The 15,120-nt window shown below is 44.1% G+C and overlaps 1 protein-coding gene across 4 annotated transcripts in view; it reads right to left on the bottom strand.

Annotated features, from left to right (window-relative positions):
- The window catches only part of BBS4 (Bardet-Biedl syndrome 4), a 74,056-nt gene that overhangs the window by 38,315 nt on the left and 20,621 nt on the right, over positions 1-15,120 (bottom strand). For 2 of the 4 annotated variants that reach the window (XM_038419567.2, XM_038419570.2), the window contains one exon: positions 5,488-5,567. The exons of 1 other annotated variant lie outside the window; for it this stretch is intronic. In XM_038419567.2, the coding sequence (XP_038275495.1) occupies positions 5,488-5,567 (80 nt within the window). Of the gene's footprint in view, positions 1-5,487; positions 5,568-15,120 lie in introns of those variants that run through there. One more of the 4 variants, XM_043493695.1, reaches the window with a different exon arrangement.

A 15,120-nucleotide genomic window follows, 5' to 3' on the forward strand; every position in this document is an offset into this window, starting at 1 on the left:
ATCCCTACTAATGAAACGCGGTTGTCTACATTATGGGCTAATACTACCTTTCATTGGAATATCACTATTCAAACATGGTCTATTGACATGGTGGCCCAGGGCAATTATGCAATCTGTGTTAGAAGAAATTGGAATCCTGAAAATGGGAATTTTGTAGGAACTTTTATGGGGTGCAATCGTACTATCAAAATTAGTTCGGGGATGGCAACCGTTTCAAATTATTCAAGGGCCCCTTGGCCCATCCCTGAAGGATCAGGGTGGTATTGGTTGTGTAACCACACAGCCTATAAAGTTCTTCCAGTAGGATGGTATGGTACCTGCACCCTAGGAGCAATAATCCCTGCTGTAACAGTTTATCAGAGTCTAACACGAAAAGAAATTCGCAATATAGTATGGAGGGATCGGCGAAGTATCCCTTTTAATTCCCTTATCGAGCGGCCCACGGGTTTTCATTCCTTTGCGCGCTGGTTTCTGCCATGGTTAGGAGTAAGTGAGCTAGAAAAAGCTATAGTTAATATTTCTGCTGCCTTAGAGCAGATGGCCAATGCCACTGCAGATGCTTTATCTGCCCTCCAAACGGAAGTCACACAATTATCTCAAACAACCCTGCAAAATCGCTTAGCATTAGATTACCTCCTCGCTAATCAGGGTGGGGTATGCGCTTTAGTTAACTCCAGCTGTTGTGTTTTTATAAATCAACACCATAGGGTAGAGACTGATATCCATATCCTCAAGCAACAGGCGACTTTATTTCATCACATCAGTCTTGATAATACTAGTACTGGATTGCAGGAAGTATGGAATTGGCTCACATCATGGATGCCGGATCTCGGGGTCTGGGGAAGACGTGCTCTGTACATGTTCATATTGATTGCTGTTTTCTTTGCCGCGTTATTTGTATGCCTTCAATGTTGTAAAATGTGTTATTCGCAGTTATTAGTCCTTCATCGTGGTTACTCAGCTCCTATATAGTGTTAACTGACGTACAAAAAAAAAAAGAGAGGACTGTTGAGGGAAAAGCTAATATGTGCAGAGCTGGCACCTTTTGGCGCCAGCCACTGTCTGTGCAGCACAGACCACAGCACATTTGGGGAATCGTTTCGGGCCTTGAAACTGTTCAGCACAGACCGCAGCACATTTGGGGAATCGTTTCGGACCTTGAAACTGTTGTCTTTCCTGTCTTTGTGGTATGCGAGGCACGTTGTGTAACTGCATGTTCTGTTTTAATGATAAAGTTGCTGACATTCTCAGAACACGAGAAAGCACTCACCAGAGAGTGGCTGAGGATGGGGTGAGGATGGAATTCATTGGTTAAGGGTGCCGATGCACGAGGGCAGCACGCGATGTCAGATGGTATATAAGCTTTGCATAAACTGTATACGAGGTCCCCTCCTGACTAGCGGGGGGGCACCATGCTCGAGCGTAATACATTAAACACAGACTGGAAACTCTGCAGATCTGGACCTGGTTTTTGGTGCCTCAGCCTAAAAACTTGAACCGTGCGTGACCAATCAGGTATAATTCGCAACACCTTGAAGCGGCAGGGAACGCATAATGTCTGATGAAAGCATGAACTGAGGACCACGTTATTGCTGTACTGATGTCCACGACTGGGACATGTGCCAGAAACTCTATTGAGGTTGCATGTGCTCTGGTTGAGTGCGCTGTGAGTATATCAGGAAGCATTACTCCTTTAGCAGCATAAGTCACCATAATGCATCTGGTGATCCATTTAGAAAGTCTCTAAGTTATGACTGGATGATGCCTCATATGTTCTGTGTATGGCACAAAGAGCTGGGAAGAGGCCCAAAAGGGCTTTTCCTATGCAGGTAAAAAACCAACAAGCGACAAACATCAAGAGTGGTGAGCCTTCTCTCAACCTGTGCACATGCAGCTTTGGAAAGAAAACTGGCAGATATATAAATTGGTTCATGTGGAATTCATAGATCACCTTGGAGAGGAACTGAGGGTGTGATCTAAGTTGGACCTTGTAAAAAACAGCATACAGTAAATCAGTGACCAATTCATTCAGTTCACCTACCCTCCTGAAAGAAGTGATGGCCACTAAAAATGATACCTTTGCTGATAGGTGTAAAAAAGAGCATAACAATAAAGACTTGATCAGAGGTTCCATAAGTGCAGACGACACCAAATTCAAATCCCAGGAAGGTGTTGGTTCTCAGACCGGTGGAAATAATCTCTCCAGACCATTCAAGAATCTGGTAGCGATGAGGTGAGCGAAGACAGCCTTGCCATTTATTAGAGGATGGAAAGCTGAAATGGCCACCAAATGTACCCTAACAGAGCTGAAGGCTAGATTGAACTCTAAGTTGCAAAAGACAGTCTAGGATTGTCTGAATGCTGGCCTGAGTTGGACACACATTATGGGAGGCTCCCCACATGGAGAAATATTTTCACTTAGGTAGGCAGCTCTGGGGGAAGGTGGTCTGCTATTAAGAAGAACATTCTGGACAGCCACTGACCAATGCACTTCCTCTGCACTCAACCACTGATGAACCATGCTGTGAGGTGCAGTACTAGAGGATTCAGGTGCAGCATGGATGCATGGTTCTGCATTAGGAAGTCTTTGGTCACTGGCAGTGGTAAGGGCTCCTGAGAAGACAGTTTGTGGAGGTCTGAATACCATGTCTGTCTTGGACAAGCTGGAGAAATAAGGATCATTCTCCTGTGATCTTGCTTGAGTTTGATGAAGACCCTGGGAATCGGAGCACTAGTGAGAACACATAGAGGAGGTCCTCTTCCCCCAGAAACAGGAAAGGTTTCAATGCTGACCGACGGCTGTGACTTGCCTTAGAAGAGAAATGGGGACACCTCCTGTTTGACGGAATCATAAATAGTCCCATGGACAGAAGGCCCCCTGTGTGAAACACCCAAAACTAGAACGTTCGTGTTGAGAGACGTTTGTGATCAAGTTGAAGGATCTGCACAGACAATGCACCAGGCCATTTTGAACTCCTATAGGTGAGGTGCCTTGAGAGTGACTGAGTTCAAAATAAACAGGTTCCATAATTTGACTGCCTCCTGGCAAAGGCTGTTGGACCTGGCACAACCTTGCTTGTTCCCATAAAAACACTACTGTGGTGTTGTCGGTGAGAACCTGGACAGTCTTGCCTTGGATGTGAGACTGTAACTACTAACATGGATAAAATATCACTTGCAACTCTAAAACATTTATGTGGAGCCTGGCTTAGTGGGCAGTCCACAACCCCTGGGCCTGGATGGGGCTTGGATGTTGTCATGGCTGATTCCCCACTCTGGCACTTTAAGTGCAGAAGGTGGGGACCCACAAAGACTCTAAAAATTTATACTGGCCACTCCAGGCAGGTATTAAACTCCCAAGGTTACAGCTTCTCTCTGACCTTGGATGGGTAAATGCTACCACTACCAAGTGCAACCCCAACCCACCCTTTTGAGAACCCAGGAAGGAGCACTTGGGAATTCCTTCCTGTGTGGTATCCTCAAGCCCTTTCACCCTCCCTTTGAGGAAGAGTGGAGAAAGAAAACAAAGGAAATCAGCTGTTGCCACCAGCTAATTAAACAACATATGTACAAAACTCTTAGGACACAAAAACCCAATCCTGTTCTTAAAAAAGGTAAATTTTATTAAAAACAAAAAGAAAAAAAATACATCTGGAACTTAGGCTCTTGCTAGATTTAAAAAAAGCAAATATAATAATTAAACATCAAAAATGGTTTTCTTGAGATCCAGCTTAAAGGTTACAAGCAAAACAAAAGCACCTGGGGTTAGCACAGAGGAGTCCACAAGCCATAAAGAAATAAAAGAGATAAACCTAATCGCATCTTCCTAGATATTTCTTGGTCTACTTACATAACTGTGGTTTCAAATGAGGAGTTTCTAGGTATGATCTGATGGTTTTTGATACCTGTCTTAAAGTGTCTTACTGCACTGCTGCTCTGTGTCTCCTCTCTGGGAGAACAACCACAGACAGACAAAGGGAAAGTTTTTCCCAATCTAAAAAATTCTAGCCCTCCCATTGACTCTCCGGGGAGTAGCCACAGGGCATCTTCTACCTTTGGTACCTGACTGACACTCTGTGGAAGAATCCTGCACCCTAAATGTCGAGAAGCCGGATGCAGACTTCTGCTTGAGCTTTTGAGACTAGAACTCTGATTCTCTAGGCCTTGAAAAGGACGGACCCAGAGATGGGGATCTTCTGAGATCTCTTTCAGCTGATATGACCAGGAGAGCACTTCACAGAGCTTCCTTTAGATGATCAAGGTGGCTTTAGTGTCTTAGTTCTAGTCTTTAAGCCATGAAAGATAAAGCACCCATCTCTGATGTGGCCCTCACCCAAATACTTGAGGCAGTAGGAGTGAGGGTCATTAACAGGCATAAACTTCTTGAGTTCTAGGCAAGGTTTGAATCCCAGGGACCCACCAGCTGGAAAAATCCCAAAAGTAGGGCTAAATAAAATGAAATAAACTTAAAATTATAAAGGAAGAAAAGAAAAGAAATCCAAAGACTTTTGAGAAACACTAGTTAGATCTCAGAGTGGTAGCCGTGTTAGTCTGTATCAGCAAAAACAACGAGGAGTCCTTGTGACATCTTAGAGACTAACAAATTTGTTTGGGCATAAGCTTTTGTGGGCTAACACCCACTTCATCAGATGCATGGAGTGAAAAATACAGTAAGCAGAATATATATTATAGCAGATGAAAAGATGGGAGTTGCCTTACCAAGTGGGGGGTCAATGCTCACGTTCCAATTCAATTAAGGTGGAAGTGGCCAATTCTCAACAGTTGACAAGAAGGGGTGAATACCAAGTGTATTTTTCACTCCATGCATCTGATGAAGTGGCTTTTAGCCCACGAAAGCTTATGCCCAAATAAATTTGTTAGTCTCTAGGGTGCCTTGTTGTTTTTACTAGTTAGATCGAGTAGTAGTTCACAAAGAGCACCAATGATCTGACCACCAACGGTAAGAAGGCGTGTGGCCAGGGATGGGGCCATCCCTAGGGTTACTGCTAGGGAAAACTCTCTGGCACTAGTACACAAGGTGTGCCCATACCTACTGTGAATGCACATATGCAAGCATTTGAAGAAGAACTTAAAAGTGTACAGATTTGTAAACAAGGCTAAATATAGACAAAGTAGTTTTCACATTTGCTTTACCTATATTTTCTCTCTGTCAATTCAGGAAAGAATGTAGTTAGGACCCATACTACTCTCTACCTAAGAAGACTAATTTGGCAAATACCATTTTTTCCCCTTACGTTTTATACCTAGAAATGCTAACCAGAGGTCTAGATCCTTAAGTACTATAAATTGTCGCAGCTTCATTAAGGTCGATAAGAGCTACACATATTAACACCAGCTGAGACTCTAGCCGAACACGTTTACCACAGACTTCCTATAGAAAACTCAGACTTCCTATACAAAATATAGATCTGGCTTAGGAACTAAACAATGAAACCAGTAAACCATTTCCCACTGACCAGGTCTTACCTTACATGCATCATAATCTTTGCAGATATAGTGCAGGTGTATCAGCCAGTTCCTTCTCTCCAAGATTGGCAGCTCTGGCACTGTGTGGAAAACATTAGCAGAACACACACAACATTGAGAAATGATCCGGCAGAGAACACTCATGCATGTAGGGTAACCAGATGCCCCAATATTATCAGGACAATCCCGATTTTAGTGGCTGTGTCTTATATACGCAACTATCTCCCACCCCCCCAAAAAGTGTCCCTATATTTCACACTTGTTATCTGGTCACCCTACACACATCAGGCCAGAAAAATGTCTCTTTGGTAGGGAAAGTCTCCACATGCAGGACAACCTAAACTAGAACTGCACCAGGGAGCGCTATTAGTCTCTTGACTCAAAGCCTGGAGCCTGCCCTTCAGTGTTAGAAAGCAAAAGGAGTTCCAAACTGATGGCTAGAACATACTGTTCAATAAATAGTCTAAATAAGCCTCTTTCACTGAAAATCCGAACAATAGCACTTCATAAGACGTGAGACATCTGCTCCTTCCAGCACAGCTTGCTGGAGCAAACAATGCTCACACCCTGCCTTTGCATACATTGCAGTCTAATGCAGCAGTTCTCCAATTTTAGCAATCTGAGGCCCCCCATTTTGATTCAAAATTTTTTTTGCAGACCCTGAAACCCACGCTCAGCCCCAGACCCTGCCCCTATTTCAACACTTCCCCCCACTGTTCCCCAGCGAGCATGAGATGATGGAAGGGAGGAGATGAGGGAGGGAAAGGGAGGAGCTGATCAGCAGGGCCCGCAGACCCCTGGAATACCCTCGTGGACCCCAGTTTGAGAAATGCTGGTCTAATGCCAACAATGGTTTGTTGGGTTTGGGGCTTCCACAGATGCAGAAAGAGTTTTGGGAATGGACATGCTAAGGAAGCTGATAATAATTTAAAGAAGTCAAATTTAGTTCTTTGAAACTGTGCAAGATTACAAAATGTCACACCTTTGTGGGATATGGTGAAGCCACTGATGAAAAATCTCTTTGATGTAGTGAAGAAGAAAGAGAAATATGCTCCAGTACATCAATTCTAAGGAGCCTGCAGCAGTCATGGCAAGTCACAAATGGGTATTGCTTGGCTGGTAATGCTCATGTTGGGTTTAAAAGTTTAACCCATTCCTGTGCATTTCTTTAAGACTTGAAATATATTATTTGTTTGTCATTTCTGCAGTTCAGATGCTGGTAGCCCAGAAGTAACCATAGCAACTGGCAAAAAAGCTAAATGTTTGCAAGTCAGTATAGTGACAGAAGAGTAGAAGCAAAGCAAGACAAAGATTGTTGCAGCAGCAGGAAGGATGATAGAGCACTAGGACATCTTCCTCCCTGTCCCCACCCAGTGGAATGCAGACCCATATATACAACTGTCAAACAGAGGTGTGCACTTGGCTTTCATAACAACAGCACAGACAGATAGGAATACCACTTTAAATTTTCCATAGCAACTGCCACCAGCTTTCAGCACAGGTCAAGATGAGCTAGGAGAAAGACGAAATCCAACAGATTTCAGAAATCCAGAGTGAGTCAAGGCAGAAGATCCAAGTATTATCATCTTTCAGAAACTTTTAACTTAACTAATGTAATTTACTAATTTACTTTTAACTTTATGATTTGCAGTAAATAGGAAACATGCATTCTGTACTACCACTGTGACGGTCTCTCACAGAAAGAAAAGGAGTACTTGTGGCACCTTAGAGACTAACAAATTTATTAGAGCATAAGCTTTCGTGAGCTACAGCTCACTTCATCGGATGCATCGGATGCTGTAGCTCACGAAAGCTTATGCTCTAATAAATTTGTTAGTCTCTAAGGTGCCACAAGTATTCCTTTTCTTTTTGCGAATACAGACTAACACGGCTGCTACTCTGAAACCGGTCTCTCACAGCTCTCTGCTTCAACGTGTGAGAAGCAGAGAGTACTTAAAGAATGCAGGTTAAAAACAGGCAAAAACAGCACAATCACCCCCCCCCCCGCACCCTCCAACTTTAGCTGACAAGTTTCTCCAGCTGTGTTACAAACACCACTTTGAATAATTGAAATGGAAAGAATTTTTAAAAGCCAATTTGTTTTTCACACTGCATTCCCAGACAAATCTATGTTAAGATGGCAGTACAGTTAAGAACAGCACACATCAGTAACTTATGATAACACACACTATAGGGATGATTTAATTATGGCAAAAACCCAGCATTTTAAGCCCAGGAAATTCAGAGTTAACTTAAAAGAAATCAAAATATGTTAAAGTTTGGAAATGCACAGTTAGGCACCCAACCTTAACTCTGCCCTGTTGTGACACTATACAATGACCCTATAATTATGTTTAAGATTAAGTTTTTTTCACTGTTATTTTTAGTAAAAATCACGGACAGGTTGCGGGGAATAAAACAAAAATTCATGGGAGCCCATGACCTGTCTGTAACTTTTACTCAAAATAAAGGGGGGAGAGCTGGGGATAAGGGGGGAGAATGACAGCTGATTGCAGAGCCATTGGCCATTATCTTTGAAAACTCATGGTGATCAGGGGAGGTCCTGGATGACTTGAAAAAGGCTAACGTAGTGCCCATCTTTAAGAAAGGGAAAGAGGAGGATCTGGGGAACTAGAGGCCAGTCGGCCTCACCTCAGTCCCTGGAAAAATCATGGAGCAGGTCCTCAAGGAATCAATTTTGAAGCACTTCAAGGAGAGGAAAGTGATCAGGGTTGGATGGATGTCAGCATGGATTCACCAAGGGCAAGTCATGCCTGACTAACCTAATTGCCTTCTATGATGTGTGATATAGCATGGCCAGAGGGCAGCAGGAGAATACTAGAAGGGAGCCTTATTCCCTGTAGAGGGAAGAAAGTTTGCTATAGACTAATTAAAGCACCTGAAGCCAATTAAAGCACCTGAAGCCAGTCACATGATAAAACCCTCCTGCTTCAATCAGACCAGGAGGAGTTAGTGCAGAGAGTGGTTTGGAGTTGGAGCAGAGGAGAGTTTGGAGAACTGCCATGTCTGGCTAGAAGACCAAGACCCTAAGTAAAGAGACACCTGGCTTGTACAGAGAGAGAGAGAGAGGGCAGGAAGCCCCACAAGCTGAAGAGCAGGAGAGGGAAGTAGCCCGGGGAAGGAAGCATTAGTTCAAGTGGTTTATCACTATCCCTAGGGCCTCTGGGCTGGGACCCAGAGTAGAGGGTGGGCCTGGGTCCCTCCCTCTCCACTACCCTTCTCTGGGTTACTAGTGGGAAAGTAGATACCTTAGTTCTGGGGCAGGAAACTGTGCCCTTAACCCCCCCCAAGAAGAGGAAGCGCGGGACCCATCATAATCGTACTGGCAATTTGCCACAGATGAGATAACTGACTCTGGATGAGGGGAAAGCTGTGGATGTGTTATTCCTTGACTTTAGCAAAGCTTTTGATATGGTCTCCCATAGTATTCTTGCCAACAAGTTAAAGAAGTATGGGCTGGATGAATGGACTAAAAGGGGGACAAAAAGCTGACTAGATCGGGCTCAACAGGTAATGATCAATGGCTCTGTCTAGTTGGCAGCCGATATCAAGCAGAGTGCCCCAAGGGTTGGACTTGGGGCCACTTTTGTTCAATATCTTCATTAATGATCTGCAAAAACAACAAGGAGTCTGGTGGCACCTTAAAGACTTACAGGTTTATTTGAGCATAAGCTTTTGTGAGTAAAAACCCCATTTCTTCAGATGCATGGAGTGAAAATTACAGATGCAGGCATAAATATACTGACACATGAAGAGAAGGGAGTTACCCCACAAGAGGAGAACCAGTGTTGACAGGGCCAATTCGATCAGGGTGGATATAGTCCACTCCCAGTAACAGATGAGGAGGTGTCAATTCCAGGAGAGGCAAAGCTGCTTTTTTAATGAGCCAGCCACTCCCAGTCTCTATTCAAGACCAAATTAATGGTGTTAAATTTGCAAATGAATTTTAGTTCTGCTGTTTCTCTTTGAAGTCTGTTTCTGAAGTTTTTTTGTTCAAGTATAGCTACTTTTAAATCTGTTATAGAATGTTCAGGAAGATTGAAGTGTTCTACTGGCTTTTGTATGTTACCATTCCTGATGTCTGATTTGTGTCCATTTATTCTTTTACGTAGGGACTGTCCGGTTTGGCCAATGTACATGGCAGAGGGGCATTGCTGGCACATGATGGCATACATAACATTAGTAGACATGCAGGTGAATGAGCCCCTGATGGTGTGGCTGATGTGGTTGGGTCCTCTGATTGTGTCGCTAGAGTAGATATGGGGACAGAGTAGGCAACAAGGTTTGCTACAGGGATTGGTTCCTGGTTAGTGTTTCTGTGGTGTGGTATATAGTTGTTCAGGTTGGGGGGCTGTCTGTAAGCGAGGACTGACCTGCCTCCCCAGGTCTGGGAGAGTTAGGTATCGTTTTTCAGGATAGGTTGTAGATCGTTGATAATGTGCTGGAGAGGTTTTAGATGGGGGCTGTACGTGATGGCCAGTGGTGTTCTGTTATCTTCCTTGTTGGGCATGTCCTGCAGTAGGTGATTTCTGGGTACCCATCTCGCTCTGTCAATCTGTTTCCTCACTTCCCCAAGTGCATATTGTAGTTTTAAAAATGCTTGATAAAGATCTTAGAGGTGTTTATCTCTGTCTGAGGGATTGGAGCAAATGCGGTTGTATATTAGGGCTTGGCTGTAGACAATGGATTGTGTGATGTGTCCTGGATGGAAGCTGGAGGCATGTAGGTAAGTGTAGCAGTCAGTAGGTTTCTGGTATAGGGTGGTGTTTATGTGACCATCACTTATTTGCACTGTAGTGTCCAGGAAGAGAATCTCTTGTGTGGACTAGTCCAGGCTGAGGTTGATGGTGGGGTGGAAACTGTTGAAATCCAGGTGGAATTCTTCAAGGGCCTCCTTCCCGTGAGTCCATATGATGAAGATATCATCAATGTAGTGCAAATAGAAGAGGGGCACTAGGGGACGAGAGCTGAGGAAGCGTTGTTCTAAGTCAGCCATAAAAATGTTGGCATACTGTGGGGCCAAGTGGGTCCCCATAGCAGTGCCACTGACTTGAAGGTGTAAGTTGTCCCCAAATCTGAAATGGTTGTGGGTGAGGACAAAGTCACAAAGCTCAGCCACCAGGTGTGCCATGGCTTCATCAGGGATACTGTTCTTGACAGCTCTCTATTCCATCCTCATGTGGAATATTGGTATAAAAAGCTTCTACATCCATGGTGGCCAGGATGGTGTTTTCAGGAAGCTCACCAATTCATTGTAGTTTCCTCAGAAAGTCGGTGGTGTCTCGAAGACAACTAGGAGTGCTGGTAGCGTACAGTCTGAGAAGAGAGTCCAAATAGCCAGATAATCCTGCTGTAAGTGTGCCGATGCCTGCGATGATGGGGCGTCCATGGTTTCTAGGTTTATGGATCTTGGGTAGCAGATAGAATACCCCTGGTAGGGGCTCTGGGAGTGTGTCCATGTAGATTTGTTTCCGAGCTGTAGCAGGGAGTTTCTTGAGCAGATGGTGTAGTTTCTTTTGGTATGCCTAAGTGGAGTCAGAGGATAGTGGCCTGTAGAATGTGGTGTTGGAGAGTTGCCTGGCAGCCTCCTGTTCATAATCCGACCTGTTCATTATGACTACAGCACCTCCTTTGTCAGCCCCTTTGATTATAATATCAGAGTTGTTTCTGAAGCTGTGGATGGCATGGCGTTCTTATGGGGCAAGTGATGCTGTTTGTTCACAATTTCAGCCTGTGCACGTCTGCGGAAGCACTCTGTGTAGAAATCCAGTCTGTCATTTTGATTGTCAGGAGGAGTCTACGCAGAATTCTTCTTCTTGTAGTGTTGGTAGGAGGGTTCCTGTGGGTCAGTGCACTGTTCAGTGGTGTGTTGAAAACATTCCTTAAGTTGGAGACGACGAAAGGCTTCCAGATCACCGCAGAACTGTATCACGTTCGTGGGGGTGGTGGGGCAGAAAGAGAGTCCCCGAGATGGAACAGACTCTTCCACCAGGCTAAGTCTGTGGTTGGATAGATTAACAATATTGTTAGGTGAGTTGAGGGTGCCACTGTTGTAGCCCTGTGTGGCATGTAGGAGTTTAGATAGTTTACTGTCCTTTTTCCTCTGTAGAGAAGTGAGTGTGCATTGTAAATGGCTTGTGTCATTTTTGTAAAGTCCAGCCATGTGGAAGTTTGTGTGGAAGATTGGTTTTGTATGAGAGTATGTCCCTTGATACAGTAATACGGCTACCCCGATACTTGACAACATGCAAGGCACTAAATTTAGCTGTATGGAGTGGAAATCCATCAACCTCAACAAAAAACTCGCACAGATACAGACAGACATCATCTTCCTCTCCAAACAGATGGACATCATACCAAATGGACTGAAGGTAAAAAATCCATTGCAATCATCATACTACACAGGCTATGGTGAGAGATTTTGCCACAAACTCTCAAGGAAACTGAGGAACCATCTGATCAGCATCCTGTACAGCAGATAGAAGATCAAGAATGAGCTCTCAAAACTGTAGACCTACCAACACTACAAGAAGAAGAATTCTGTGTGGACTCCTCCTAACCAGAAGGTAACTCTCTTCTCTTCATGTTTCAGTATATTTATGCCTGCATCTGTAATTTCACTCCATGCATCTGAAGAAATGGGGTTTTTACCCACGAAAGCTTATGCTCAAATAAATCTGTTAGTCTTAAGGTGTCTCCGGACTCCTTGTTGTTTTTGTGGATACAGACTAACACAGCTACCCCCTGATACTTGACATTAATGATCTGGAGGATGGTGTGGATTGCACCCTCAGCAAGTTTGCAGATGACACTAAACTGGGAGGAGTGGTAGATATGCTGGAGGGTAGGGATACAATAGGATACAGAGGACCTAGACAAATTAGAGGATTGGGCCAAAAGAAATCTGATGAGGTTCAACAAGGAAAGTGCAGAGTCGTGCACTTAGAATGGAAGAATCCCATGCGCTGCTACAGACTAGGGAGCGAGTAGCTAGGCAGCAGTTCTGCAGAAAAGGACCTATGGGTTACAGTGGACAAGAAACTGGATATGAATCAACAGTGTGCCCTTGTTGCCAAGAAGGCTAACGGCATTTTGGGCTGTATAAGTAGGAGCATTGCCAGCAATTCGAGGGACATGATCATTCCCCTCTATTTGACATTGGTGAGGCCTCCTCTGGAGTACCATGTCCAGTTTTGGGCCCCATATTACAAGGATGTTGAAAAATTGGAAAGAGTCCAGTGGAGGGCAACAAAAATGATTAGGGGACTGGAACACATTACTTCTGAGTAGACGCTGAGGGAACTAGGATTATTCATTCTGCAGAAGAGAAGAATGAGGGGGATTTGATAGCTGCTTTCAACTGCCAGAAAGGGAGTTCCAAAGAGGATGGATCTAGACTGTTTTCAGTGGTAGCAGATGATAGAACAAGGAGTAATGGTCTCAAGTTGCAGTGGGGGAGGTTTAGGTTGGATATTAGGAAAAACTGTTTCACTAGGAGGGTGGTGAAGCACTGGAATAGGTTACCTAGGGAGGTAGTGGAATCTCCTTCCTCAGAGGTTTTTAAGGTCAGGCTTGACAAAGCCCTGGCTGGGATGATTTAGTTGGGGATTGGTCCTGCTTGGAGCAGGGGGTTGGACTAGATGACCTCCTGAGGTCCCTTCCAACCCTGATATTCTATGATTCCATGAAGCCCCATGGTGGGAGGGGGGACTGACAGCCCAAGTCCTGTCATGGGAGGTGTGGGAACTGACAGCCCAAGCCCCAGCTGCAGGGGCGCACAGCCCTGGGTCCAGCTCCAGCCACGGGCACACAGCCCTGGCTCCAGCTGCAGGTGCACAGCTGCAGCTCCAGCGCAGCCATGCATAGCCCCAGATCAAGCCCTGGGCGTAGCCATGCAGGCGCACAGCCACTGATAACTGAAGCCAAAAAGTCAAGGAGGTCCGGTAAAGTCACAGAAGTTATTATTTCTGTGACAGCCATGTTAAATCATATCCTTAATTATGTTTAAGGCATTTTAGCGTTTGTGGTACCAGATTAGATGAGCCTAAGTTTTGAAGTGTTTCCTTTTTCTTCTCCTTTGGGTCACTACAAGGACAGAGTTAAGGTTGTTGCCTAAATAGTTCTTGATTTGTTCAAAGTTGTTGATTCATCAGGAGGTCTGGGAGGATAGAGCTGTCACTTTGCAATCCTCTTCAGTTATGCAGGATGCCTACAGTTCTATAATGTCCTTCATGTGCAAGTTACCTAGGCTGCAACAGTCCAACAAAACTTTCTCCTTATAGGACATTGTTGGCAAGGTTATAAACTAAGATATTGTAAATCACAAAAGGTGTAATAAATTGGCCACTACCCAGTTCTAAATCCCAATACATATTAGCCTGATATGGATCATCAATATTTCAGCCATAGTCAAAACTGTAATATACTTTGCTAGTGTTGTACTGCACTGAGCAAGAAAGCCTAGTAATACAGTTTAAAATTAGAGTATTCTAGTCCTCCCATCTCTCCAAGGCCACAAAAGACAGACCACTTTAAGTTAGGTTTCCCACCTTTCCAAACAGATAAGAGAGCTAAGTTTCTCAAAAAAGATATTTTGATAAAGAGCATAGTAGTACGATAGATAAAACAGGGAAGAGTAACCATCTTGATTATATTCATGTTTACAGCTAACAGAGATCTTTCCAGTGCAATGGGTCAGTGGGCATTTTCTGAAGGAAAGGGAGATAATTTACAGATACAAGAGGATACGAATTCCTAACTGTTTCAGTGTCCCTAACTACAAAGAAAGGGCATACAGCAATTGTTTTTTTTCTCTGCCTCAAGGATTACTGGTTCAATAGCTAGGTATTTTTCTATATTGATGATTACCCACAGAACATCTGAACTAGAGAGAGCTGGGCTGGCAAGCAACAGCAGTGTGTCATCTCACATACAGAGACTTTGTAATAGCCTGAAAGCAGGATTTGACCAGACCAACCCTTGGGGGTTGCAGTGAGAGGTCAAAGAGCAGAGATGCATAAGGGCACCATGTCTCAACCCTCTAATTAGTTTGAAAAAAGATGATCTGGAACTACTTATTATAGCAGCACACTGAAGACCTCTACATGGCATACTATGTTTCAGAGTAGCAGCCGTGTTAGTCTGTATTCGCAAAAAGATGCCACAAGTACTCCTTTTCTTATGGCATACTATGTATTTGGAATCCCATCCTAATTAGAGACCAAAACATATACTCTCACTTGACTTGATCTCATGGTCTTCTCAGCACTGACAGACACTATTGAATGTGGCTGGGCCCTTGCCAGGTTCAGTGGAGTACATTATCAAGCTGCTCATGCGGGTTCTACACCATTCCAGACAGACATAAAACAGACTGTTCTCTGTGAAGCAGTTTGTCCAAGACCAAGGTCAGAGTTGGCCTGAATTTTTACGTCTGTGTTAAAGAGGGAGACTGCTCCATGACTTTCACCCTAATCTTCTGGGCTTCTCTCTTATGGGATTACAATAGTGCAAGTCTCATTCAGCAAATCAGGCAGCGAGTTTGGCATCAACGTATGCTTAAATACTTCAGTCAACACAGATGCCAGATTCTCTGATGTGGTTTTATGGAAT

The sequence above is a fragment of the Dermochelys coriacea genome, chromosome 10, assembly GCF_009764565.3.
Source record: "Dermochelys coriacea isolate rDerCor1 chromosome 10, rDerCor1.pri.v4, whole genome shotgun sequence".
NCBI classification, from domain to species: Eukaryota; Metazoa; Chordata; order Testudines; family Dermochelyidae; genus Dermochelys; species Dermochelys coriacea.